Below are 25,574 nucleotides of genomic sequence, written 5' to 3'. Positions count from 1 at the left end.
TGCACTAAAGAACAGACACCTTGAGAGTTCTTGGAATCGCACGAGGTGTTATCATTTACTTCCAGTTGAAGTCAGCAACTCCTCTGAGTCGAATTCACTAAGCTTTGAATTGTACGCTTAGCAAAATCCTAATACACCAGAAAATGTACTAACACCTTGTAGTGGGGCGTCTCACAACTCTTCTTAGGATAGACACCGAGGAAGAAGGACGCTAGACAGTTGAACAACATAGCTTAGCCCTTAGAATCTAAAGGCGAATACTTCGTGAGACGAAATCGCCCGGATACTCGCAGAGATCAGGAGCACTAATCTATCGCTCCGATATCCTATAGATAAGGTGCTTACTAGAGAAACCCGCACGAGAGTAGCTAGGTGCCGAATTGTATGCCTTAGTGTATTAAGTAGAAAGAAACTTCTATCCCTAATATATTTAATAGCTGAAAATACACAATTTAAGAGGCTCTTTAGCCTATAATCGAGAGATTTTCTCCGAATATTATAGGTTTTCGATATTTCGTCAATAAACGAAAATTCCGGGTTCATAGTCCACCCGGGTAAATAAACGTTTTGAAAGCTAGGGCCATTAACGACTTCAGTGGTTGAAGTCAGCTAATTTAAATTAACTAAATGGTTGAAGAGACGGTAGCTGAAGGATACAGACTCGGATATTCTTTAGGGATAGATTACCTTCTTTCAGGATTTCAGGGATATCCTTATTCTCTTGCAAATCCTAGCTAGATTCGGCAAGAAACTTTCAGACGGCTGGAGAGTGACTTCGAAAAACTGTTCTAAGGCCCAGATCAAAAAGAATCTTTCACTTTCATCCAGAGTGATAAACTAAGAACGAGAAGGATGGAGGGTCGAGATATCGAGGTTGCGGTATGTCTGGTGTGGGAAGAAGACAGCATGGACGTCGCATGCGTGTGCTTTGATTTAGAATCAGCCTGTGATTGATCTACCTAAAGATGGCCAGTTTCAGGCTTCTCCGGTGAAACTTGTCGATTTGTGTGTGCCCTGGATAAGAACTGCCTGTGGATGACTGCAACCTCGTCGAGCCGCTTGGAATACGGTAAGAACACACAATATAAAGATATGCTGAGAATGCTAGGTCTCACTATGCTGGGTGGGATAGTATCAACATCAATGTGAAGTGGGGAAAAAGTGGGGGGAAATTGATCAATTTTGACACACTTTGCCCATACGTGATAATTCACAACTGGCCGTCTTGAGGCCATTCTGTCTCAGGCTCTCATACTACAGCAGACTTTAAGGTGAAGCCAATATCCCTTTCTCAGCTTTCAGAATCGGCAGAATCTCAATTTCAGGCATTATTCCTCCCATACAATCTATGCATATCCTTCATACCCTCTATAAAGTGCAAATTAACGCAGGAAAACGATTGAAAAATTGTTTGAGATTAAGTGACTAATGGGATTACTAGAGCCAATATTAGATATAATCTACAGATTTGATGTTAAATCCTCTCTAAACCCTCTCTAGCTTGATGTTGAAACCTCTTACAGCCCGACTTCACCTAATCCCACCAATGCTATAATCGCAACTAGGACGGAGGTGTAAGCCCTGAGCCCTATATTTTCATGATCTTATGAATTTAATTGATGTTGTAATCGAGCCCCCGGCGGTGATGCTACCGAACTAGTACTTAGATTAACCTACCAACGGCGGAGATTCCTAGGTATAACCTCTTAGACAGGTTTCTAGAAAATGTTAATAGTTTCATAGGTAGATTCCTCGACGGATTCCTGCTTGAAGGGTCCTGTACTTTCAGTGCTAAGTTTGTGGTGTTTCTTAGATGCGACTTGGCATCATTTGTGTAACTGCACGTAAACGAGGTCGCCAACTGTCGGAAACCATAGTTTACGGTCCGCGTTGTAGCGTTCCGTCATCACCAGTTCGCTGTACGCAAGTCAGTCGGTGGCTTCTAAGTACGCTCTTCGGGAATGTTGGATACTGCCAGACGTAAATTATTAGAATCTAAAGACGATCTCGTCCGGAGATATTCCGATGGATGCGGAACGAGATGCGTTATACGTGCGCACAGTCGTAGGCATAGCACACTCCTAGTCGTCGAATCGTGTGTCCTCTACCGTAAATCTACTAGCCATCTCAATCTCCTGATTCGTGTGCTCGGTCTGATCGTCGCTCTGACCGTCGCTCTGCGTACGCTGTGCCATACCTATGCGGATCTTCGTGGTCAGTCGTTCCTATAGGCAAAATCCTCTCAATGAACTTGATGTCGCGATCACGATTGTGCGCCTATCTGGCGGTCGAAAGGAAATGTAGGAGTTGTGTCGCCTAAGTTTCTGCATTATCCTTATCCGTCCCTGGCAATTCGCTTCAAAAACTTATATGTGACCGTCATACACGCGTTATTACCGGAGCCCGATTGAGACTGTTTCCTAAATAGTTTCCCTATTAGTCTCCTAGCTAATCTCCTATTGTTATAAACACCAGGGGTCCTAGGTATAATCTTGATTATATGAAGCCGGGCAAGTCGAAACAGATATTCTTATTACTCTTTTACTAGTTGAAACAGGCTGTCACCTTATCTAAGTGGTAACCATGAAAGTGTACTTGGGCTAATTAGAGTAAAGGGGCGGACGAACAGCGCGGTGAATTGGTCTTTAAAGAGATTGAGGGTAATGACCACTGCCCCCTATGGTCCGCCCTATCATATCGTGTGGGAACAACAGAAGCCCGTAGGACCCCCAGATTATTAGAGTCGATAAACATCACGCGTATTTGACTTGTTAAGACCTGGTTGAGTTTGAGTTTCATTAGAAATGGCCTACTACAAACGAAAGCAGGGGATCTGGAATCAATCTTCATGGAACTATCTCTATGAATAACTATACCTGGAAGGAGAAGAGAGATGATGGTAGCGAGGACTATGTAGTCCTACACACACCTATTAAACGAGCTTAACCTAGCAATTAAGTATATGAAAAATCCTTGAATCGAAGCTTCCAATAGAATGTTCATCGGAAATGAAAAGGATCCGTTCTTTTTTGAAGGCCGAGTGTTCAGATGGTCTGCAAATCCATCCTGTATAAGCCACTAAATTAGCTGCAAGACTGACAACATACGCAAGCAACAAATTATGGGAAGAAGTTTAGGTCTGAGCAATCACAGTAGGAGTAGCTAGTTGATAGACGGTAAAGTATACTACGAATCACGCAAAGCGCGTCGTACAACGAATGGTGCGCTTGGTGAAAAACGAACCCATACTGGTTCGCTCGACTGAGTGTGATGAATCTTTGACCCACTCCTCAAGTCAAGAGATGCACACCTGAAAGTAGTCAGCATGATAGTTCAAATGTAGATGAAAGCTAGGAGCGACATACTCGGTGCTTCCCTCCGGGTTGTAGCAAAGATGGCTCCAAAGTGGGTCATCTGTTTTATCAATATACCCAAGACTTTTGTCTGCGATAAAAGTCACTGTACCAGGGTCTTCTTGAGATTCTGGTTCTCTCCAAACAGTGTCCCCGGTATTAAGACGGTTATAGTTCTTATAGCGATGCCACAGGATAACACCCCTGTCAGCCTATGTAGGTGTGTGGGTGTATATGCCTATATGTGCGTGTGTGTTGCCTGACCGGGCTGGACCATGGTTTTTCCTGCAGAAAACCCCTCTATATACACCTCTTCAACAGAGATACCGACCATGGCCTAATTGGCTATTTGACTAAGGATCCTGACGTCCTTTCTGCACATTTCCATCCTGCGTTGAGATCTATCAGATTATTAGATCTCTGCCCTATTCCCTTGCTGCCTAAACCACTGCAAATAGTGTATTTAAACGCTCGTTTACACCACTGTTTAGCTAGCAGTTCAATCGACTTTATTGTTCTCAAGACCTTCTTTCCCTTCCTAGACAGTAGGATCCTATAACCAAGAGGAAGCTACTGCCTAGTCCCCTTTCGTCCTATGTGGATCAATCCCCGGTATACTAGGATCTGTCACTTCTCCTTATAAGTACGCACGACCGACATACTCATACCAGTGTAACCAGATACTATATAGTATAACTAGACACTACATTAAGTCCTATCCTACCACGACTTTATAGTCACCGCCTAAAGTCCGACATAATCTTACCCGTTTTTCCGTTAATCAGGATAATAGAGTAGAGATAGCGTATCGAGATAAGGTAATTTCTAGCCTAAGTCTAAATATCGTAGCGTATTAGAATTTATATTACTACTATTAAAAAAAGTGACTTAATAGCTAGGTATCGTCTAACTTTTTCGATATTATTTAAGTAATAGGTATCCTTGCCTAAGCCCCTTCTCTCGGACGAGTCGAGAGGGTTAACGTAGTCGAGAGCGCGCTAGTTAAAAAGTACCTTATTTATCTCGAGATTAATCTCCTAGATAATACCGTCTAGAATCTCGAATAAGAAGGGTAAATTCTATCCCTTATAGTTCGTACCTCGAACGCGTATCTTATTAACTCCGGTGACTAACGCTATTCTATTTCCTATAAATATAAACTCGTGGAGGTTACTATATATCCTAAGATTCTCTACCGATACTTTATAGGCTAGGCGATAGGGATCGTTATACGCAAAACTATAGCCGTCACTAATCCCTTCGCCTTTATCTCCCGCCCAAAACGTTAAGTACTTCTTGCCGAAATTCTCCTATACTCGAGTACCGAAGATATTCTGAAAGGATCGGTTCATGAATGTAGCGTTTAGATCGTTAGCGTCAAGGATAAGCGGTGATGAGAGAGGTGACGATTCGTTACCGTTATGTCGAAGAAAGATATAAGAGCCCTCTTGAGATATAGCATCCCTGTCCCATATATTAACTTGTAGCACGGGTGAATATTCGCTGCTTGAGTGGAATTCGAGATGAGGACGGTGGCCCAATTCTCCATCATTGTACTTGTGATAGTTAACTGACACAAAGTCCCCGCGAGCCTCTGAAACGAGTGCGGCAAGACATGCCCAGACAAGAGAGAACATCATTTCGGTATGTCTGTGAGAGCTACTGATATAGGGAGCGAGAGGTCGCAGGTTCGATTCATGGCGAGGGCGACTCTTTTTAAGACCGGCCTTAGTATAGCAGTACCGGGCAAAGGAACTATAGGGATCGGCCTCTCGACTACATACGCAGGTGTAAAGATCTGGAGCGAGCATGTAAGTACTTATTAAAATCCATTCGGTAACTTGGAATTCAAATGGATTGAGCATTGAAATCTTAAAGTCCCACCCAATGTCGTCATGATTTTGAACTACTAAGAAACCAGCGACAGTAGTAGACCCCCGCCAAACCGATGGAGGCATCGAGGTACTACAGTCACGTTCTAGACATCTTATTCTTATTAAACGAGATCTACAAACTACATAGAAGAGCCAATTGAAATTTCAGTTCATCCAATTCACGTTTGCACACCTTCCACATCCGAAGGTAGGAAAATAAGAAAAAAATGTCAAGAGAGCACAAGACACATAGACCCCGGATTATCATCTCCATCCCCTCTCCATCGGGGGCAAGAAACGAAACAACCCAGAGCCCCTAGATAATTTTTGAATTTTAGAGAGCACATTCCCGGACAAGACAGAAGAATCCACCATGCCCTCTCTTTCCCACACACCGTTCCGCCCTCTCCAAATCGTCATCCATCATCCCACGAGAAAGCCCAGTCGTATCGGAATAGTAAATAAAAGGAAATGGAGGAAAAAAGGTAAAAACCCGAGCAAAAGGGGGAGAGAAAAAACAATTTGAACAATTTTTTTCATCGAAAATCAATTCGTCACACCATTTATTGCCATTGCACGAGTTTGGACATTTCCCCCATGGACGACTAGAACAAGACATAGAATAACGACTCTCTGGGTGATGTAATACGGAAGTTACATCCAGAAGAGAAGAGGAGAGAGAGAGGAAGATAGAGAGAGAACGGGCCAGAGAGATAGACAGAGAGAGAGAACGGGGTGGGAAACAGAAGAGAACACAAAGCAGGGAAGGGCAGTCTGCGAGAAGAGCGAAATGCCTCCCAGTTTCTAAAACCGAGGACACTCGTTCAAACAGCGCTTGGGCCAAAGGCTTTTTTGGGTGTTCATTTTTTAGTTGCCGCCCAGGCTGGGGAAGTTCTTCTCGTCGACGGTAGGGCCGGCGGGGGCGCGGGCACCACCACGGCCACCACGGGGAGCAGCAGAGGGAGCAGCACCACGGGGAGCAGCAGAGGGAGCACCACCACGGGGAGCACCGCGAGCAGGGCGGTCACCACCACGAGCGGGACGGTCACCACGGGGAGCGCGGTCACCACCACGGCCGCCACGGCCACCACGGCCACCGGTGGGAGCAGGGCGGGGCTGCTCAACGAAGCGCATGTCGACGTCAAGGTAGTTCTTCTCCTTGCGCTGCTTCTCGCGCTTGGTCTTCTCAGAGGCACCCTGGAAGTAGGTCTGGGCCTCCTCGTGCTTCAGCTCCTTGGCAGCAGCCCACTTCTTGTCCTCCTTGGTGCCCTCGTTGGCGGCACGGACGGGCTTGGCAGCGAGGCTGTCCTTAGCAGCCTTCTCAGCCAGGTAGTCGGTGTAGGACTTGGACTTGTCGGCCTCCTCAACCTCCTCAGCGGGGGTCTGGGGCTCGGTCTCATCGGCCTTGGCGATGGTCTCGCCAACACGCTCATCGTCCCAGTTCTTCTCGCCGGACTCGCCGCCCCAGCCCTGCTGGACCTGCTTGCGGGTGTCACTAGATAGAAAGGTTAGTCTCAATTGCTTCGTCGAAGCAAGCTCCTGTAGGATGCGGGGGGCTTCTATGCGGTTGCCTCCTCTGTTCCCATTCGAGTCTGCTTCGTCATCGGAAACGGGTATCTCTTACGTCTGGCCAGTGCGGGACTGGCGGTCGCCACGGCCACGGTTGCCGCCACGGGGGCGGGAGGGCTGCTCGGCCTCATCGGTGGGCTTCTGGCGGTTGTTGGTGCGGCCGGCGTTGCGGTCACGGAAAGCTGTACCGGATTGTCAGCCATCTATGCAGACAATTTCTCCATCTCCACCTTTTGTAATAGATGGAACCCTATCAATTCACATACCGGCATCGTTGCCACCGGTCACACGGCCACCACGGCGGCCAGCGTTCTCACGGGGCTGGGTGGAGGGAGCCTCCTTGGGAGCATCACGCTTGCCAACGCGGGGAGCGGGACGGTCGACAGCCTTGGCGGGAGGCGCAGGGGGTCTGTTAGGGTCGAGCTCGGGGTCATTGCCTGTTAAATTCGAATGATATTAGAACTCTGATTAGAATTGAAATGGAAGGAATCCATTTGAATGTGGTTCGCGGGGGGAGAAGAGTTCCGACGGAACCCGAGCTGAAGCTCGAGAGCACACAAGCATCCCCAAGAAACCCCCAAAAAAAGAAAGCGTAGAAAAGGGAAATATTTACCAAGAAGCTCATAGAGGTTCTATAAAATCGAAAGAAAAGCACAATCACACGTTAGCCACAGCCTCCGCCAGCTCTCAAGTCGACCCGTGAGCTTCCAGGAAGCCCTCGCGGGCACAGGCGAGAGCTGTTTCATCGGTTCTCAGCGTACCTTGGACCGGACGTCCACCATGACGCCTGGTGTTGCGTGAGTCCTTCCGGGCAGGAAGGCGCTCGACTTGTGTAAAAAAAAGGGGGGAAGAGGGCACACAAGGCAGAACCTCAGCAGATCCGGCCTTTTGAATGCGAAGGGATGATGATGAAGCGGGTGATCGTACCGAGTACCGAGTGATCGAGGGAAGAAGGGGAGGTTTGTGGTGCACCCCGAATCCGGTTAGGCGCCATTTACTAAGCGAATCAGGCTAGGGCTTAGGGTATCATGGCGTCACTGGCGGAGCTTCCGGCATCATACATTTGCTGTCGCATTTTCATGAAATTTTAGATTTGACCTTAGTCACATTACGCTTGCTTTAGTGGGGTTTGACGGAGCTAATTCCTGGTGTAGCTAGGTAGTTTTGATATTCTACCGGACGAGTCGTAAATATGTATAACCGTCGTCATCGTCCCCGGAAGGTTAACTATTGAACCCATGAACTATATACGCAACGGGTTTAGAACATGTACTGCATTTGCAATTCAGTCAATTCATCCAGACCATAAAATCTGGATGGTGCCGTTGTATTCCCTGGTATCGATTCATTCCAACAACGCCGGGCAATGCTCAAAAAATGACTTTTTTTGCAGTAAAGACGAATTCAAGGATTTCGGACAAGATGACGCAAAAAAGTTGGCCGACAAGTGAGAATGTACTTTTTGGATTTTCGTTTTCTATCCTCTGGTCAAGAACGAGGATTGTTCTGTTCGTAGTTGAACGGCGTCGGGAAGTGCATGCTAGCACTCAACCCGAATGGATCTGCGTCCAACATGGGCTCGTATTGAGCCATGAGCTGATTGGCATTGCCGTAATCTCCGGGCGCTCCATCTTGAGATGGATTATAACCCGTCATGTTGTGAGAGCCCGAGGCCACCGACTGTGGGGTGAAGCCCGGGACGTAGGAGGCATTGACGGAGCCGTCATGGTCATCATCGACGAGATCGGCTTGTGCGTCGTACTCTTGTTCTGGCCGTGGTCAGCAAAGCATTCACTTGGTTGGAATGAATAGGAAGATGAGAGAGGTATTGCTCACCGAGTTGGTCGTAATGTTTCTGGAATGGAGATGGGTAATAGGCAGCCGCCACTCGCGCACCGCGAGGCCCACGAGCCTTTTCCGTGGGGTCGGTTTGGGGCATGCTGATCGCGCCTGGGGATGTTTGGCTGGTGAATGTCCGTGGCTGGGGCAACAGTTGGGGACGGCCGCCTCCTTGGGCGTTGACTTCAACGGGCGACATACCACCCTGGAAGCCATAACCCGGTGACTTGGCGTGTGATGGCGATGATACATGGGAGGTTGGGGTGGCCTGGAACTGCGGCGATGGTACAGCATAGGCACCTTCACGTTGAGAGATCGCAAATGCATCCGGCTTGGAGGCGATACCTGCCGGATGTCTCTGGGTAGGACGAGGGATAGGACCCGACTTGGCTGGTACGGGATTGGGTTTGGCCGATGAGCCTGGAGCCCCGGTCTTCAGCCGTAGCTCAGCTTGGACATCAATGCCTGATTGAATTGACAGTTAGTATAGATAGCAAGATAAAAAAAGGGTGAAAATAGGACAAACCTTTCTCGAGCAAGATTCGCTCTAGCAACGAGTTCTTATACCGCAGCATCAAACACTCATCTGCGGCGCTGCGATGGCTCTGCTGTAGACTCTGCAGAGACTCCTCATTGCGCTTGATGGTAGTCTCTAGCTGACGAATGTACTCCGTACGACGTTCTCGGAAGGCAGCCTGAGCCTGTCGGTTGCGCTGCTTCCGTTCCTCCGAGGTAGCATAAATCTAGGATGGTATGAGCCAATGATCATAAACGGTAACGATGGGGACGGCGATATTATAGAGGCCATCGCAAGGGAAGCATATCAATGTAATCGGGAAAGGGAAAGGAATGCGGGGCCCCGGATTATTGCATCAAAGATGCATCAAGCACAAGCCCAAAAAAAGGAAAAAGGAAAAAAAAAGAAAGTTGGGAGGTGGTGGTGACGTACAGGTTTGCGACCACCTTTTCGCTTTTGAGTCTGGGTGGTATCTTGGGTTAATGGTTCAGCCTCAGCGTCTGGCGTTGACACCGTCGAGCTGATGGAACCATCAGGTAAAGGCTCCGACTTGGGGACGACCGGGTCCATGACGGTGTCATTGTGTTCGGGATGGGAGGCGGTCTCGACCATAGAGACCATTGGAGCCCAACAGGCGCGTTCTCGTTATCAGAGATAGGTGGTTTTTAACTTATCGAACCTCCCCCCAAGACTCTTCCACCAACCCTCTCTCTCACACTCTCCAACGATGGTTGATTGAACAGAAGACACGACCAGTAAAGCACACCCGCACAGGGGGGTTAGTCTTTCTAGTCGGGTTTTGCTATAGAGAATACGTTTCCCCTCCGGCCTCTTTTCCCCCCGCCGAGCCACGGGCTTTGGGACCGCGAAAAAAAGAGGAGGGAAAAAAAAGAGACGAGCAGACGCAGGAGACGCGCGGCTAAGCGGTTAGAAGGGACGTGCGGAAGGGAGGCGAGAGAGTGACATAAAAGAAATTGATGATTATGAGAAAGGAAGAGTCAGAGAATTTGAGATAAAACGTAAACGGGGTGGGAAGGAAGGCGGGGGGTGGAAGGGAAGAAGAATTAATGTGAGGTAAAGCGATTGACTAAACGAATAATAATATTGTTGCCCTTGGCTCCTCTTTTCGAGTTGAGCGGGTTGGGCGGGTTTTCGGTGGGTTCTTTGGGGGTCAGACGAGAGAATTCACTCCTAGAGACCTGGACAGAATTTTCTTTTCTTTGCCTTAGTTCCTTTGACTTTCTTTTTTTTCCTTTTTTTCCTGTTCATTTCTCCCCTTTGCCCTGTTGGCGACTCCACCTCCATGAATGGCCGCCCTCTCCTCTCGGTGACGGCACGGGTCCACTCAAGGCAGAATGGTTGGTGGCCAAGTCGCAAAGTCCCCCTCGTGTCGTACGGGCCATCTGGCCGTGGAGAAAGAGAGGGAAGGAAAAAAAATCAAACAACAGTCCTAGGGCTTCCGCGGAGAAGGCGGGAGGGACGTTGGCTTGAGTATAACTACGTCGGTAAGTCTATAAATGAGTATGAGAACAAATAAAGTGACTACAGTAGTTATAAGGAGTCTACATGAGTTCTATAAAAGTATGAACGACAGGAGTAGAACAAATTGATGAATATAGGGAGTAGTTTGAAAAACAACTATTAGTAGGTGGCGAAGGTACCAAAAGACTAGAACAGAGACTTCAGAGCCAAGACAGCCCAGAGGCCGAATAGCCGATACCGGGGCGAACCGGGGGTCAGCCCAGCCTCACACCACCACTATGCAGTCCATAGTTAACAGCCTGCTCGAGTCTAGGGACTCTAGGGCCTACGGCCTATGCATACCTAACACTCTCCTCCCATCGGCGTCTTCCGCCGCGCCTAGTCCAGACTCAGCTCACCGTGGGGTTTCAGGGGTACATGCCAGTCAAGGCCACCGTTATGACGGTTCTGCCGACATCGTACCAAGTGCTCTATATAGAGTATAGTACGAGTACTTTTGTTCTCTCGCTTTTTCCTTTCCTACCGCGACAGCCTCTGTATACCATCAACGTCATACTACTCTAGCATAGACATGCAACTTGCATCCGGCATCTCCTAGTATATCCTCGTACGCCCGGTCTACATGTGAGGTATTTCATGTTCCCCGGGTACCAAGGGTTTTTGATTTTTCTTTGCCCCTAGGCCACATGACCTTGGCCCCCTCATCACGAGGACAGAAGAGGGCAACACGGGCCTGCGGCTGCTCAATAATATCCCCCTAGTGAAATAATACTAAGACCACCCTAGCATTCTGTTTGATCACCAGAAGCGCTTTTTATTGGCCGAATTCCACATGATGGCTGCATTTCTCTCTCTAGTGCCCAGATCCGGCCCCAGATTCTTGCTGGGATGATGCAATGCAGACTCGCTTCCCCCAACTTCCGGTGCGGGGTGGCCATGCAGACTCGGACGCATCGATGAACACGTTGTTTGTATGGCCTGAGGCACTCTACGAATGGGGAATGTTGATGTTGACTCTAAGAATCCATCCCGCTTCTGCTTGAACTCTTCAGAACTAGATCTCGGTGTTTATGCATTCCATACTCGGTGCCTGGACCCCTTCTCATTGCTTGGAAGCACCCTGTAGAAACTAAACTATATACACTCTAACGAAGTTGGCTCTGGCTGGACCACACACATGACATGAGCATTTCTCTGCAAAGTATCACGGAGTTCACTTCAAAATGCAAATCCTAATTCCATACCATCCCATCTTATACTCTCACCCTTCATACCCTCTCAATGCCTCATCAAAAGGACTTGCCGAACCGCCGGCGTTGTTCCCTCGGCGATCGGCGGTCGGTTCCCCGCCAAATTCCCATCCCATCACATGCCGTGACCGTCTCCTTCAACCAGCCCAACCCTCCTTTCTAAACCCGGTCGCTAGATCTAGCTCGCCGAGCTGATTTTCTCGCGCACGACAAGCTTTTACTCGGCTTCCCCCCCTTTCTCCCCCTCCGTCATAGGAATTTACCACCATGGCGAACCCTGCCTCCGGCTCGGGCGACCATCCCCGCGAAGAAACCCCCGCGACTCCAGCGGCCACGACGACGGTGACCGGCGACCAGTCTGCTCCCGAGAATGCCGCGCCTGCATCAGCAGAGTCTACACAGAAGCCGCAGGCCACAAATCCACAAGTCGGAGACGAGGACGATGAAGACTCGGACTTTGATGAATTGGATGGTAAGCAACTATCAATTCAACCCCGCCATCACATACACCAAAGCCACACCACACCACGCAGCCCTCTCCTCGCACATAAACTAACCTCAAACTTTTCACCAACAGACGTGCTAGATGACTTCTCTAAACCCAAAGCTGTGCCTGCACCCGCGCCGGCAGCTACACAATCCGACCCCGCCACCGGCATCGCCCCGCCCGATTTCGACGAGGATGCCTTCCTCAAGCAACTGGAGAAAGACATGGCCAACATGATGGCCAACCCTGGTGCCGCAGGCCCGGCGCCGCCGACGCACAAGACTTCCAATCGGCCGTCGACCAAGGCGCAGACGCCTTTGCGAAACAGCTCGAGGAGAGCGGGATTCCACCAGGTGATTTCCTGAAACAGCTGCTTGCAGACGTGATGGCCGAGGAAAATGGTAGCGCCGGTGCAGAAGGTATCGCAAAGGGTCCATCAGCAGCCTCGGCTACGCCACCGCCAGCTGGTATCGCGGACGGGGAACAACCCGAGAACTTCAACGATGCGATTCAGCGCACCATCGAGCGAATGAAGCAATCCGGTGATCGTGCGACGGAAGCTGCGACGACAGGTGACGGGTTAGACGATGATTTGATCGCGCAGTTACTCAAGGCTGTGGAGGCTGGTGCATCTGGGGCGGGTGAGGACGGTGATCTGACGAAGATGTTTATGGGGATGATGGAGCAGTTGTCGAATAAGGAGATGCTTTATGAGCCGATGAAGGAGTTGGATGGCAAGTTTGGACCTTGGATTGCGAAGAGTAAGGCTGAGGGGACGGTGCCGGTGGAGGATATGGAGCGGTATGAGACGCAGGCTCGCGTTGTGAAGCAGATTGTGCTCAAGTTTGAGGAGCCGGGGTACTCGGATGAGGATGCTAAGTGTCGGGAGTATGTGTGGGAGCGCATGCAGGAGGTGAGTTTTTGATTGATTTTTTCTTCGTTCTTTCGTTGCAGGATGCTGATGATTTGCGGTATAGATGCAAGCTGCTGGCAGCCCGCCGGAGGAGTTGATTTCGAATCCGCTGATGGGAGAGCTGGGTGGTGCGCCTGGAGGTGCACCGGGCGGAATCCCTGATTGCCCACAGCAATAAGATCTTACGATCTGTACAAGAATAACGAGGAAGAGATGGGATGAGAAGAGGATTTGGCTCTTCGTACAGAAAGATACACATTCATGTTGATGCTCATCGGCTTGCTTTGTACTTGTACATATACACAACCACGTCGATACCCTTATTTACTCCGAGATATCCACGCATCGAATCTTACAGATTCCACATTCGAAAAGATTATACCCACAACGCCGCCATATGCAAAATCCCACGCTAAAACAGACAAGAACCGAACAGATTAGGTCAATAGACTACCCACATCCACATCCACACCCAACCCAACCTAAGACATATCCATATCCTGCGCAGGTTCCTCCAAATGCATAAAAAGATCATCATACTCAGCATCACTAAACGGAACATCCTGTTCCACAAGTCCATGCCTATTACCCAACGACTCCTGCCACGCCCTCTCCATCGCCTCCTCCTGCGAAACAAACTCATCCAACGCCCTCAACTCAGCTTCATCTATACCAAAAAACAAGGATTAGCAAACGACCCCCAAACACCCCAAACACAAGCCCAAGCCCAAGCCCAAACTTACCAGGAAGCATCCCATCATCCTCAATATCCCCTTCAACCCCACGCAGGACCCCATCCACATCCCGCGCCATACTCTCCTCCCACCGCCTCTTATCCGCCAAATACTCCGCCATCATCATCTGTTCCCCGCGCGCCTCGAACCGTCCCGCATCACGCTCGCTCTTAACCCGGTTCAGGAACATCTTGCGGGTCTTGGAGCGCGCGAGGGAAGTCGTGGTGCGCATGGGGTTTGCGATTTGCGTCGCGTACCGCTCTGCGAAGCGGGGGCGTGTTGATGGGGTTGGGGAGGCCGGGGAGGGTGATGTTGGTGAGAAGATGTTGGGTTGTTGCTGCTGCTGCTGCTGCTGCTGCTGGGAAGTTGAGTGGAAGGTGAATGGAGCGGGAGAGGAGGCGATGTTGACGAAGCTGGGGGAATTGGAGTGTTCGTTTGACACGGAGACGGGATTAGGGTTATGGTATCGCTGTGGCTGCTCCGTGTGCACAGCAAATGTTGGAAAGGAGATGGGCGAGATTTGCGCGTTTTCGTCATGGCCGGTTGGCTTTTGCAGGTTGCCAGCGCGTGTGGGAGAGCCCATTGTCCATGAGGGTGTGGCGATATTTGTGCTTCGTGGGCCGAGCGGGGATGGACGGGCTGGTGTGTAGTGGCCTGTTTGGCGGAAGGGAGTGGTGGGTGATGAGGGGATGGTTTGTGTTGCGAACATGATGAGATGTGACGGTTTGGAGATTAGAGAGTGGAGAGATGTGGTTCCGCGGTTCGGATGTAGAAGTGTGATGTGGTTTTGCTGGATTCGGCGATTTGGTAGCTTGTTGTAGGGGGATTGGGACCTTTAGGTTGAGAACTGGGGTTTATGGATGAAGTTCCACTTTCTCAGGCTCGAATGAGGTTTAGTGTTAGTCCAAGGTCGCGCTGCTGGTCGCGACTTTTTGTATGGGGATGGAGTGGGGATGCTGGAGAGTGGACGAGTCCCATTCAAATGGCTTCGCGACGCGCATTCCGCGCGCCACGTGATGATCGCGTCGGCACGTCAAATGCTGTCGATCCTGGATTCGACAAGGGGATCTACAGTCTTAGCTGAGGCAGTGGAGAATTATCAATCTTGGTATCAGAAATGCATAAATTATGAGTCTGCCTCTAGTGGATCTCGCGAATAGAGCATATGCCCGTCGAGCGTCTCTATCTAAACCCTCTATATCCGCAACCGGAAGAACATGTAAGGACTGATTGCTATTATGCTGTACAGCCATTTGGAAATAGAGTAAGCGGTGCTTCACGCGCTCATTCTAGTCCTACCCAATTTTAGTCGTAGATAAGACGAGTATAAGTACACAGTCTACAAAATAAACCATGGCACTCGAGAATAATATTAAGTTGGATTGAATCGCGATGGGATTGGACATACCTGTCTACCATGTCTTTCTTCAGCTAAAAGTAAAAAATATCGTCTGAGATCGGGCTATCATCAACGCCTTCGAGGCCTCTACCAGGTAGAACGCTTCTGGATTGAACGTAGAAAGATGCATTTGAAGGCTGGCCAGAGGTGAAGTCCCAGGTATCCACCCACTAATATGTATACTTCAGTAAGAGGCCGGATCTCGATGATCCAAGAGTTTACCGTCTGCCTGTTACGGTCTCGCTGCAAAGGGTGTTTCTCTATTTTTGTTTCAAAAATACACATACTCGACTCATTATCTCCTGGTACTCTTTAATTTATTAAACATTATTTATCCAAGAGGACGATCTAATCGCTTATAGACCCAAAAGTCTGGAAACTTAGCACGGCAATGGCAATTTGCCTCTTTTTGCGGGGTAGTCCTTCTTCTGCTCTCGGGACCGCGCTTGGCCCTCGTTCTTCAGCCGGATCATTGGCCTACCTGAAGTTTAAATGGTCATGATCCCCGGTAAACTTCGACTCGCCCACTTTACTGGGAGTCCTTTCCCCCATCATGCCGACCGTGGCAGGAGACCGGGCTGAAGACATGGGGTAAGAGAACTTTACTTTACCTTCAGGCCTCCCCTCTTGGACCGCATGCTACTCCTCCCCCACTGCCAAACCTCCGTCTACACGGCACACGTTGCCATCTGCGTGGGCATGCATCCCACAGGTCCTCCTGCTGGTCGGCCTACCACACCCCATCACATTACAGCATGTCTGGATCCCTGCAGGATCCCCAGAACCCATCATCCCCGCATGGGACGGGGAACAACAAGATCGACGATGCCCTCGATATCAGCATCATCGTGTTCATGGCCATCGCCTTGTACAATGCCCTCGAACTAGCAATTCTCATCCCGCTATCCTTTCACCGCTATCGCAGCCTCTACTTTTGGTCTCTGTTGACATCCGCCGTCCTCGGCGTGGCTCCCCAGTCGATTGCGGGAGGGTTGCAATACTTCAATCTGGAGCCACTCAGCGCGAGCGTCGTCGTGCAGAATGTTGCATGGATCCTGATGGTACCCAACCAGTCTGTGGTTCTCTACTCACGACTACACTTGGTGTCGCAAAATACGACGATACTGAAGACCGTGCGGTGGCTGATCGTGCTGAGCCTGGTCGTGATAGTCGTCCCGACTATCGTGTTGAATGCGGGTTGGAGTTACAACCCCGAGTCTCCTAGTTGGAGTCGCGGGTACTTTGCCATGGAGCGCATTCAAGTGACCTGGTTTACCGCGCAGGAATGTTTTATCTCGGGGATATATATCTGGAATACGACGCGGTTGATTCGATTGAGTCCGACTGGAGATGCGAAACGGCATAAAATTCTGTCCGAATTGCTGGCCGTCAACGTCGTCGTTATTATCATGGACTTGGCCCTGGTGATTCTCCAGTATTTGAACTACTATTTTACGCAGGTGATTTTCAAAGCGACAGTTTATAGTGTCAAGTTGAAGCTTGAATTTGCCGTGTTGGGCATGCTGGTTTCAATTGTACATAGGCGAGATTCGGATGAGAGTTTCTGGCGGACTGATGAAATGATCGCGAATCCTTCATGACATCAGCGTTTGTATGTACTGTATATCTAGAATTATATTGATGAGTACTTTTCAAGAAGAAAGTAGAAACTCGAGTAGAAAAGGAGCGACCTGGAATGATTGCTCGGGAGCGATAGATAAGTGTCGCCTGCACGAAGCAGACCCGTTCGGAGCGCCACTCTGTGCAGCCCTTCCGAGTATAGTCTCGACCTGGAAATATGAATCTAATCTAAAGAATGATTGGCTTTTCAATGACTTACTGTACCTGCCGACATGGTCCTAGTTCCCCAAAATCCGCCCACCGGTATCCCACAGGTATCCCACCGGCATCCCACCAACAGTCCTGATTAATAACAGAGCCTGAGCGGATGAAGTAAGTAGATCCGAAGCTCTCTGCATAGTATATAAGCCTTCCATCTACTCATCGAACAGGATAAACCCAACCTCTACTTCACTCAAGTCCTCTATCATACAAACATAAACTCCACCATGTCTACCGACACCAAATCCTTCCGCCAATTAGTTGGCGTCACCCCATCCACAGCATCCGTGCAAGACTCCACCTTAATCATCATCGATGCCCAAAACGAATACGCCTCAGGCAAACTGAAAGTCGAAAATGTCGACGCAAGCCGCAAAGTCATTGCAGATTTACTATCTCGATACCGCCGTGGCGGTAATGGCAGTAACATTGTCCACGTCGTCCACGAAGTACCCGAGGGAGCACCGGTTTTCACACCCGGCACGCCGTTCGCATCTGTATTTGACGAGTTGAAGCCCCAGTCTGGCGAGAAGATTGTCACTAAGCATTATGTGAGCTCGTTTGCTCAGACTGATTTGCATGAGTATCTTCAGGGACTGGGAAGTACGGGGAAGAAGATTGTTCTTGTGGGATATATGGCGCATGTCTGTGTGTCTACTACCGCGCGGGCTGGAAACGATCTTGAGTATGACGTCTTGGTTGTGTCGGATGCTATTGGTGACCGGCACATCCCCGGTGTTCAGGCGGAGACTTTGGTTTCTGTTGTGCTTTGTGAATTGGGAGATGGATTTGCTTCTATTATCCAGGCTGCCGATATTACTGAATAATCTTTTGCGTTATGACCTAGGTTTGTCGATAGGGCATGTATCGTGCGAGTTGCACTGATTTACGGAATACGAAACCTTTCCCAGACGAGTACAAAGCTTGTATTAATTATGTCTTGCTTAACGAGGGAATTATGAATAACAGAATATTCCCCTGCTCTTCCATGCAATATTCTCGAAGAGCCAATTATCAAAACCACCACCTCTCACTGCCCGATTCCAACACCTTCCCACAACCCGAGATCCAATTCGCCATATCACTAGCATCAAGCCTCTCCCGACCAGCCTCCAACTGCAATAATTGCGACAGTTCCATATCAGACTTTGCATCCCACAACGTCCGACTATCCGGAACAGGAAACTGCAAATCCGACAACTGAAGCAATGCATTCTCCTTATCCTCCAAATTCCCAGCTGTGCACAAAGACGAGACCTTGTACATCGCCAGCCCTAACCGACCCATCTCTTCCACCCCAATCCAGATACAAGCCATAGAATCAACGTCCTGGTATCGTTCCAGCATACCGGGGTAGTAGAATACATGATTCCGGCGACAGACTTGTACTAGCACGCAGAGGATTTCATAGTCGGATTGTGAAAGGGATAGATTTAGGCTTAGAGAGCGGGAGTTGGTATCCTGGATTAATGAGAAGATCAGGTATAGTAGGATACCCTGGTATGTGGCAATGGGACATATAGAGACGGGGCCTTCTTCTCCGTTTTCTTTTCGGGGTATGAGATTCTCCCATTGAACCTGGATCTGTTAGTAGACATCATATAAGAATAGTGATAAACGTACTCTCTGTTCGCGAATCCATGATCCCAGCTTCTGATGCAGATCTACCGCGGCCTGTCGTGCCGACGGTTTCTCACTCACCCACAGACCGATCATCAGGACTGCCTGAACCAGTAACGGTGGCTCATCCGGGATGCTGAACGTTGCGCGATGCAAAAAAGGCCAATGGGGATGGAAGTGTGTAAAGTAAAGATCCACATAGTGCTTCGTCTGGGCCGTACGGTCTTCCATAGGGACTGCAGCCTCTACACTGGCCGCAAAGACCTCCTCGTCCGATGGCGAGCGTGAAGTTGTCGATGCGGCCGTTTCAAAAGTACACGCTTGTCCCTTGGTACGGCATTGCAAGCAGGGAGTCCCACCATGACATCGTGTCTTGGCGAGACGACAAGCATTACAGGCTAGGGCAGATCGGGTGGAGTGCTGTTCGGAAATACTATGGTCTTGACGAATATGGCGTCTCAACGAGTCACTACATCGGAATTAGCGATTACTCAACAACTCCACAATTAGACGTAAGGTTGCCGAGATGGAGAAGTACTTTCGAGAGAAGGTGCGATTGCAGAGAGAACACACGCTGGCGAGAACGCCGGTATGCTGTGCTTCGTGTCGATTCAGGTGTTCCTTCCGCTGATAGCTTGACGTACAGCCGGGGAATTGACAAGCGAATGGTTTGGTGGAAGTCTTGGAAGGAGGCATATTTTGTTAAGCAAGACTTAGAAGATGAATTGATAGTCAAATGAGCAAACAACTCGCCAGTCTCGTGAGGATGCGAATAGAAACGTCAGTCTCATCCCACCGGGAGCGTTGTCAACGTTGCCGGTGGGATGGAAATCCTGGGGTGATCTGACTAATCCGTCATCCATTGGGCAATCGCCAAGTAAATAGGTCCACCTCGACTTCGATAGGCAGGAGACGAGTTGATGAGACACATTCTCCTCCTACATCAGCCATAGTTCTGTCTTATAAAAATGGCTCAAAATGTAGGAAATTCAACGACAGCCACGAGGGGATTATGCAGTCGCCGATACAGTACTCTCATGCCTAGCCAGGAAATAGCTCACTGGTAAACAAACCCCTTGGAGCATCTCCTGCAGACCCCTTCGTAAACCCAGATCCTGCACCAATCTACCAGTCATCAATAGCGACGACTTGTTAGCACTACGATGGAAAGAGAAAGCTCTGTACTGTCAGATATTGTCTTATGTATTTGTTCCAATAGCTATATCAAAAAGAACAAGGAACTCAACGCTCCTACATGGGGAATCAAAACGAGACACAAGATAGCGAGGCCGAGAAAGCCGAGAGGAAGATATGGAAAGGGAGAGAGGTCCCGAAAGATTAGTAGGTGTAGCAGAAGTATCGACAGAGGCGATCACATTGAGGGAGTGTGGAAGGTTGCTGAGAAGACAAAAAACGCTCAAGGAGTGGAAGCACATTTGATCTATGATGCTGTGCCGAAAAAAAGGAATGGAAGGGGAGCAGTCCAAATGAGAGGCCCCCAATGCACAAAAGATATCGGCAACCAGAGAAGAAGAAAAAAAACGCAGTCGTGACCTTCGCCTGACCAGCCCATTGCGCCTGAGGAGAATTTGCATGATGATCGTACACAAGAAATGGGAACTTTTTACACTGCGACTAAAGTTGTCGCACCAAAGCACTGCTTCAATCTAGCTGTTATACAGTCCAGAATGAGTAAAAGGTTTGGGCATCACTTAGAAGTTGGATGCAGCGTTAACAGGACCCGGGTTGTGGTACTGGTCAAGTGTGTTCTTGAAGGGGGTACCGCCCTGGGACGGGCTAGGGGCCTTCTCACGAGGGCCGCTGCCGACGGCGGTACCGCCCATCAGATCATCATCTTCATCGTTGTAAGCCTCGTTGCGCTTCTTCTGGATGCGCCAGAAGACGACACCCAGAACACCGATCAGGATGGCACCACCGACACCGACCACGACACCGATGATGATCTTCTTATCCGAGGAAGAAATACCACTGCTGGAGGAGCTGTTGTTGCCGTTGAGAGAAGGAGAGGTGGTCTGAGAAGCCGGGGAAGTGGTGACCATGACAGTGGCCTTGGTGGTACCGCTGATGGTCACCTCGGAGGTGATGGTCTTGACCACATTACTCTGGGTAGTTGAAGCCGTATCCGCTGCGGTAGTCTTGTCGGCAACACTGGTGGTGGAGGAATCCTTAGATGAGGTAGTCGAAGAAGTGGAGGAGGTCGTGGATGGGGCCTCGGAAGTAGAGGAAGTGGTGGAAGTCGTGTGCGTGGTGGAGGTGGTGCTGGGAGGCTCGGTGGTCGAGGAAGTTGATGATGTGGTGGAAGAGGTGCTGGAAGGAGCAGAGGTAGGCTCAGAGGATGAGCTGCTGGTGGATGAAGATCCGCTGGTGATATCGCTGAGGACGTTGGTAGCGTCCGCGCTTTGAGCCGCAACAGCGGCCAGGAGCAGAGCCTGGACGAGGAACGAGAGCTTTGAGAGACGCATGATAGGCGATGGGTGATGAACGATGGACGGGGAGGTGGTTGGATGGAAGAAGTCTTTTCTCTGAACGAGGGGAGAAAGACAGGAACGATCGTGGAGTAAAGAGAGTGGAAGGCGAAAGCGAAAGCGAAACGGCGTGGGAAAAAGGGAGGAGAGTCAGCCCAAGTCAGGTGGAAACAACAGGCAGGTGCCGCTAATCCTAATTGGGCACGCTAGCCCGGCCCTAGTCTCAGGTCTTTTCCCCCCTAAAGACTCCTGGGTTGCCTGAATGGCTATGCTCCAAGGGTTACACTGGCCGTATGCGAATACATTGGATAAGTTTCCCTGATGGTTGATGCAGCCAAGTCCATTTCTCTGATAATCCCACCCAGCAGGTCATTTTTTTTGGTGTACTCCGGATCGAGTACTGTGTGTACCACCCTCAAAGGATTCGCGTCTCTGGCCAACCAATAAGCCCCCACCGGCCAACGACCCACACTCAATCCTGCCATATTTAGCATCTGGTGCATCCTCGCCCATTCTGTTCTGCTTATTGAACACATGGAGGTCTGCATATATTAAATGCGACCCTTGGCCCTCGTCGATCACAGCTGTGCTCTCAAAATAGCATATCATCATGGAGACATTCCAGCGTTCAATAATCAACAGGCATTGTTTACAATCTGACGGTTCCTGACCCATCCAGTATTTCCACCATTCATACCCGACCTCATCCGCTAGGCGAAATGAAGCCGACGTACCCGGCGACTAGCCCTGAGTTGGCCCCCGTGGCGTTAACGCTGGCGACAACGCGCTGTCACTTCAAGGGGTACATGACGCCAGACACGCACTGCACAACCTACAGTACTCCATACTGCAGGGTCGGTATGAGTCCTTCCTCGGTGCAGAGTAGCCCGGAGACGTGACTCGTCGCTCGAGTTCTAGACTCGCAGGGCCAAACTCTGAAGCCCACTTGCGCAAATCATCTTCTCCCTTGGCCATAAGGCGTAGCAGAATCTATCAAATGGACCTGTCATGCCAGTGCGAGTTTGTCCGAATTTCCCGGCTGACAGATAGTCTATGAATCCCATAACTAGTCAACTATTAAGACTTCTGGTCATTCAGAAGTCTTGCTGGACCTTTTAGTTAAACGGCGCGAACTTTCACGCTCTCCGATTGGTCTATGGTACAGCCCTGCATTATTATTGAACTGAGTTTGTCAGGTTGTCAAATGGATACATTCTATTACATTTCCACAAAACTACTCTGCCAATGAATTGTACTTTGATCTATGATTCCCCGTTTTGTCCATATACAGGCGCCTACGCGAGCCGCTCATCGATTAAGGACTCTACACGGGAAACAAACTCCTCGGGAACTGTGTTCTGCAAGTCGTGCCGGCCTTCTGGCACCAGCTGAAATTCTGCTTGCGGCAGTACAGCTTGAACCGTCTCCTGATTTGGCTTCATCACCTCGTCTGCGTCGCCGACCAAACTAAGCACGGGAATCCCGCGTTCACGCACCGTGGTGATTGCCGGTGTGGCCTCCATATCGGGTGGGGTGTTCTGCACCATGCGCATCCGATTAGACATCTGATGGGCGACATAGGCCTGCGTTGCCCATGGCTTCTTTGGGTGGATGGGCGGTTGACTCGTGGACATAGGCCGGAGATCCTGCGGCCGACAGGGGGTCATCGATCCCTCGAGAATGATACCGCGCACACGATCGGGCATCTGTGAAGCAAGGTACATCGCGTTCCCGCCGCCCATGGAAGTGGCAATCAGCACGAACGGCCCATCCACCAACTGCTCAACCGCCCGAGCTAGAATCACACCGATCTCGCTCTGGGGCATGGGCCGTGAGACGTCCGTCTGATCGCCCCAGCCAGGAGGGTTCACCTCCAAGACTCGATATCGCCCCGCGAGCTGATCCTTCGCCGTGGACATCTCCAGACCTGCGGATCCTGGTATCGAGACGATTGTCCCGGCTGGATTGGATGGCCCTGCTTCCGCATAGTGGATCGTGAATTCGAGCGCCGGGATAGTCTTGTGCACAAATTTGGCCCCAGGTAGTGTGACAGGCTCATCGATTGCAGAAAGTTGTTCTGTATCTGGTACCGGCTGGGCGAGTTGCTTGGCCAAGGCGTCCACCATCACGGGAATATCATCTGCAGTAGCTGCGGTCCCAAATATATAGAAATCGGGCCGGCTCAGGTACGCCACTAGTCCATGCGCTTCCAGATAATTTTGGTAGGTCATATCGAGGTCGACGGCGGCTTCAGATCCAAGGACCACAATATGGGCGCCGAGCTTGTCGAGTAGTTCTTGCTGAGCAGGCGACAGCAGAGCGTCAACGGGGATCCGGCTCACTAACTGGAATCCAAAGCCGACTAGGCTGTCAAGAAGCCCTTCGCGCCCATCAATCCGCACACGTCCTTGAGGGCTTAACGTGCCTGCTAGCTGGGCGAGGTTATCAGCTGTTCGTTGAAGGATGCCTGTCGTGAGAGTTGGCTTAGGCGGCGCTGGCGCTAGCCCTGCTCGAATAAAGTTATCGCGAGTAGCAGCTTTGGCCGGATCGGTCTCCGTTGTCATCTGCCAGCCTAGAATAGACCCTTGTACGAGGGGCGTAACGTGTCCCAGGCGCTCGGGTCCGTAGCTATCGAGGATGGCTGCGTTTGCGCGGGAGGTCAGGACCAGGTCAAGACGCCATGCAAGGTTGATACCGTCGCGGATCGCACTGCAGCAGCCCTGTGCCATACCGGGGGTCATCAGATGGGCTGCGTCGCCGCCAATAAAGACGTTTCCTACCCGCATACATTGGGCGATCGCCGAGCGAAATCTGTAGATGACCTGCCTCGTGATGCGTACCGCCTCCGGTAAAATCCCAGTCTTCTCTTTTAGGTAGGCGAGGGCTGCGGCATGCGTTCTAACCTCAGGCCCGTCGTCCGGAAGGAGTTTCATATCAATACGACAGCGGCGAGCTCCGTTTGGTCCCCAATAGTAGGGGCGTGGAACGTCCATATGCACCTCCGTTCTTGTGGCCTCTACGGCGGGATCAAGAATATCGTAGTCGGTTAGCTGCCACTCATCATCGTGGACTTTCAGCACCTCCATCTTGATGCCCACCGCCTCGCGGACGAAGCTCGATCCTCCATCCATGCCAACCGCGTAGCGGGCACGCACTTTGAACTCCTCAGCTGGAGTATTGGTATCATCGCTTGCTACTTTCGTAGCAGTGATGACCACGTGGTCCTCAAGATTATCAATAGCCGTGGCTTCCGTGCCCCAAAACACTTGAACCGACGAGCAGCTGTCGACACGAGTATGCATGGCGGATTCGATGTTCGGTTGATGCAGACTCAGCCTTTCAGGGTGTCCGCAGACAACAGTGTTCCAGTCTGCGCGGCTGACGAGCTCACCATCCGCTCCATATAGGTATGCTGCAGGCTGCGGTAACGAGTCCTCGAGCGCCTTCTCAGGGTCTGCGGTGTGTTGTAGCACACGCGCGATTTCACCATCAAGGGTGCTCATCCGGGGCAGATTATAAGGGCTGGGAAATTTCTCCAAAACAGCGACTCGGTGACCTCTTTGACCCAATAGGGAGGCCAAAACGGCGCCTGCAGGCCCATAGCCGACGATGATGACATCGACGTTGATTTCCATTTTGATGTTATAAAGAAATTTGACTCTGTTTTTGCGACTGGGTTAGAGGATGTCTGCGAAGGGGGATTTTAAACCAGCTACATTCCCGTGGGACTCCCTCCCATGGACATGACTATCATCTATCAAGTATTCTACAGGCCTGAGTGCGACCCTCGTACCCTACTACCCTGTACCCCGATAATCTGGCACTGTGGGGGTGGGGGGATGCCTCGTCCTCCACTTGAAGGGCGGGGGTATTCGAGGCTTTCATGAATCTGTAGTTAGTCAAGACTCGGCGCCGGTTCCGCTGAATAAGCGGAAAGGTAAGATATCCATGCGACTTGACGGAACTAGGATAGGAGCTCATTCTTGGAGCCCAAAAGGATGAGCTTTAAGATCCAGGGAAGAACATCTTACCCGGGGAAGTATACAGTGACACCGCCCAGTAGACTCCCTACCGCCTGCCATACCCGCTTGGTTACAAAATATGTAGTGAAATTCTAGTTCCACGGGCGCATAAATCCTTCATTTCATTCAAATTTCTATCCACCGCTATGAAATCGATTCCTTGGACTCTTAATAGAAGCTTTTTGGC

General features: G+C 50.3%; 9 protein-coding genes across 9 annotated transcripts; 3 read left to right on the top strand and 6 right to left on the bottom strand.

Moving 5' to 3' along the window:
- Positions 1-6,094: 6,094 nt before the first annotated feature.
- On the bottom strand, positions 6,095-7,578 carry stm1 (uncharacterized protein; the record flags this gene model as incomplete). Its single annotated transcript, XM_056694471.1, has 5 exons — positions 6,095-6,722; positions 6,852-6,978; positions 7,063-7,233; positions 7,410-7,428; positions 7,558-7,578. 5 exons carry the CDS (start codon positions 7,576-7,578, stop codon positions 6,095-6,097), a joined length of 966 nt encoding a protein of 321 aa, XP_056561200.1.
- A 706-nt stretch (positions 7,579-8,284) lies between these two features.
- On the bottom strand, positions 8,285-9,773 carry N7496_001539 (bZIP transcription factor; the record flags this gene model as incomplete). The annotated part of the gene is made up of 4 exons (XM_056694470.1): positions 8,285-8,565; positions 8,633-9,100; positions 9,162-9,378; positions 9,585-9,773. The coding sequence occupies 4 exons, from the start codon at positions 9,771-9,773 to the stop codon at positions 8,285-8,287; spliced, it is 1,155 nt and encodes a 384-aa protein (XP_056561199.1).
- A 2,378-nt stretch (positions 9,774-12,151) lies between these two features.
- pex19 (putative peroxisomal membrane protein receptor Pex19) lies at positions 12,152-13,462 on the top strand (the record flags this gene model as incomplete). The annotated part of the gene is made up of 4 exons (XM_056694469.1): positions 12,152-12,356; positions 12,462-12,620; positions 12,677-13,284; positions 13,349-13,462. The coding sequence occupies 4 exons, from the start codon at positions 12,152-12,154 to the stop codon at positions 13,460-13,462; spliced, it is 1,086 nt and encodes a 361-aa protein (XP_056561198.1).
- A 304-nt stretch (positions 13,463-13,766) lies between these two features.
- On the bottom strand, positions 13,767-14,727 carry N7496_001537 (uncharacterized protein; the record flags this gene model as incomplete). The annotated part of the gene is made up of 2 exons (XM_056694468.1): positions 13,767-13,951; positions 14,028-14,727. The coding sequence occupies 2 exons, from the start codon at positions 14,725-14,727 to the stop codon at positions 13,767-13,769; spliced, it is 885 nt and encodes a 294-aa protein (XP_056561197.1).
- A 1,445-nt stretch (positions 14,728-16,172) lies between these two features.
- Positions 16,173-17,018, top strand: N7496_001536 (uncharacterized protein; the record flags this gene model as incomplete). The annotated part of the gene is made up of 1 exon (XM_056694467.1): positions 16,173-17,018. One exon carries the CDS (start codon positions 16,173-16,175, stop codon positions 17,016-17,018), a length of 846 nt encoding a protein of 281 aa, XP_056561196.1.
- A 468-nt stretch (positions 17,019-17,486) lies between these two features.
- Positions 17,487-18,086, top strand: N7496_001535 (putative isochorismatase family hydrolase; the record flags this gene model as incomplete). The annotated part of the gene is made up of 1 exon (XM_056694466.1): positions 17,487-18,086. The coding sequence occupies one exon, from the start codon at positions 17,487-17,489 to the stop codon at positions 18,084-18,086; it is 600 nt and encodes a 199-aa protein (XP_056561195.1).
- A 187-nt stretch (positions 18,087-18,273) lies between these two features.
- On the bottom strand, positions 18,274-19,575 carry N7496_001534 (Zn(II)2Cys6 transcription factor; the record flags this gene model as incomplete). The annotated part of the gene is made up of 3 exons (XM_056694465.1): positions 18,274-18,837; positions 18,883-19,348; positions 19,418-19,575. The coding sequence occupies 3 exons, from the start codon at positions 19,573-19,575 to the stop codon at positions 18,274-18,276; spliced, it is 1,188 nt and encodes a 395-aa protein (XP_056561194.1).
- Positions 19,576-20,591: 1,016 nt separating this feature from the next.
- midA (putative cell wall protein) lies at positions 20,592-21,362 on the bottom strand (the record flags this gene model as incomplete). Its single annotated transcript, XM_056694464.1, has 1 exon — positions 20,592-21,362. The coding sequence occupies one exon, from the start codon at positions 21,360-21,362 to the stop codon at positions 20,592-20,594; it is 771 nt and encodes a 256-aa protein (XP_056561193.1).
- A 1,298-nt stretch (positions 21,363-22,660) lies between these two features.
- Positions 22,661-25,000, bottom strand: N7496_001532 (uncharacterized protein; the record flags this gene model as incomplete). The annotated part of the gene is made up of 1 exon (XM_056694463.1): positions 22,661-25,000. The coding sequence occupies one exon, from the start codon at positions 24,998-25,000 to the stop codon at positions 22,661-22,663; it is 2,340 nt and encodes a 779-aa protein (XP_056561192.1).
- Positions 25,001-25,574: the final 574 nt, after the last annotated feature.

The sequence above is a fragment of the Penicillium cataractarum genome (genome assembly GCF_028827025.1).
Source record: "Penicillium cataractarum strain IBT 29864 chromosome Unknown utg000001l, whole genome shotgun sequence".
Taxonomy (NCBI): domain Eukaryota; kingdom Fungi; phylum Ascomycota; class Eurotiomycetes; order Eurotiales; family Aspergillaceae; genus Penicillium; species Penicillium cataractarum.
This window is presented reverse-complemented; position numbering and strand designations above follow the sequence as displayed.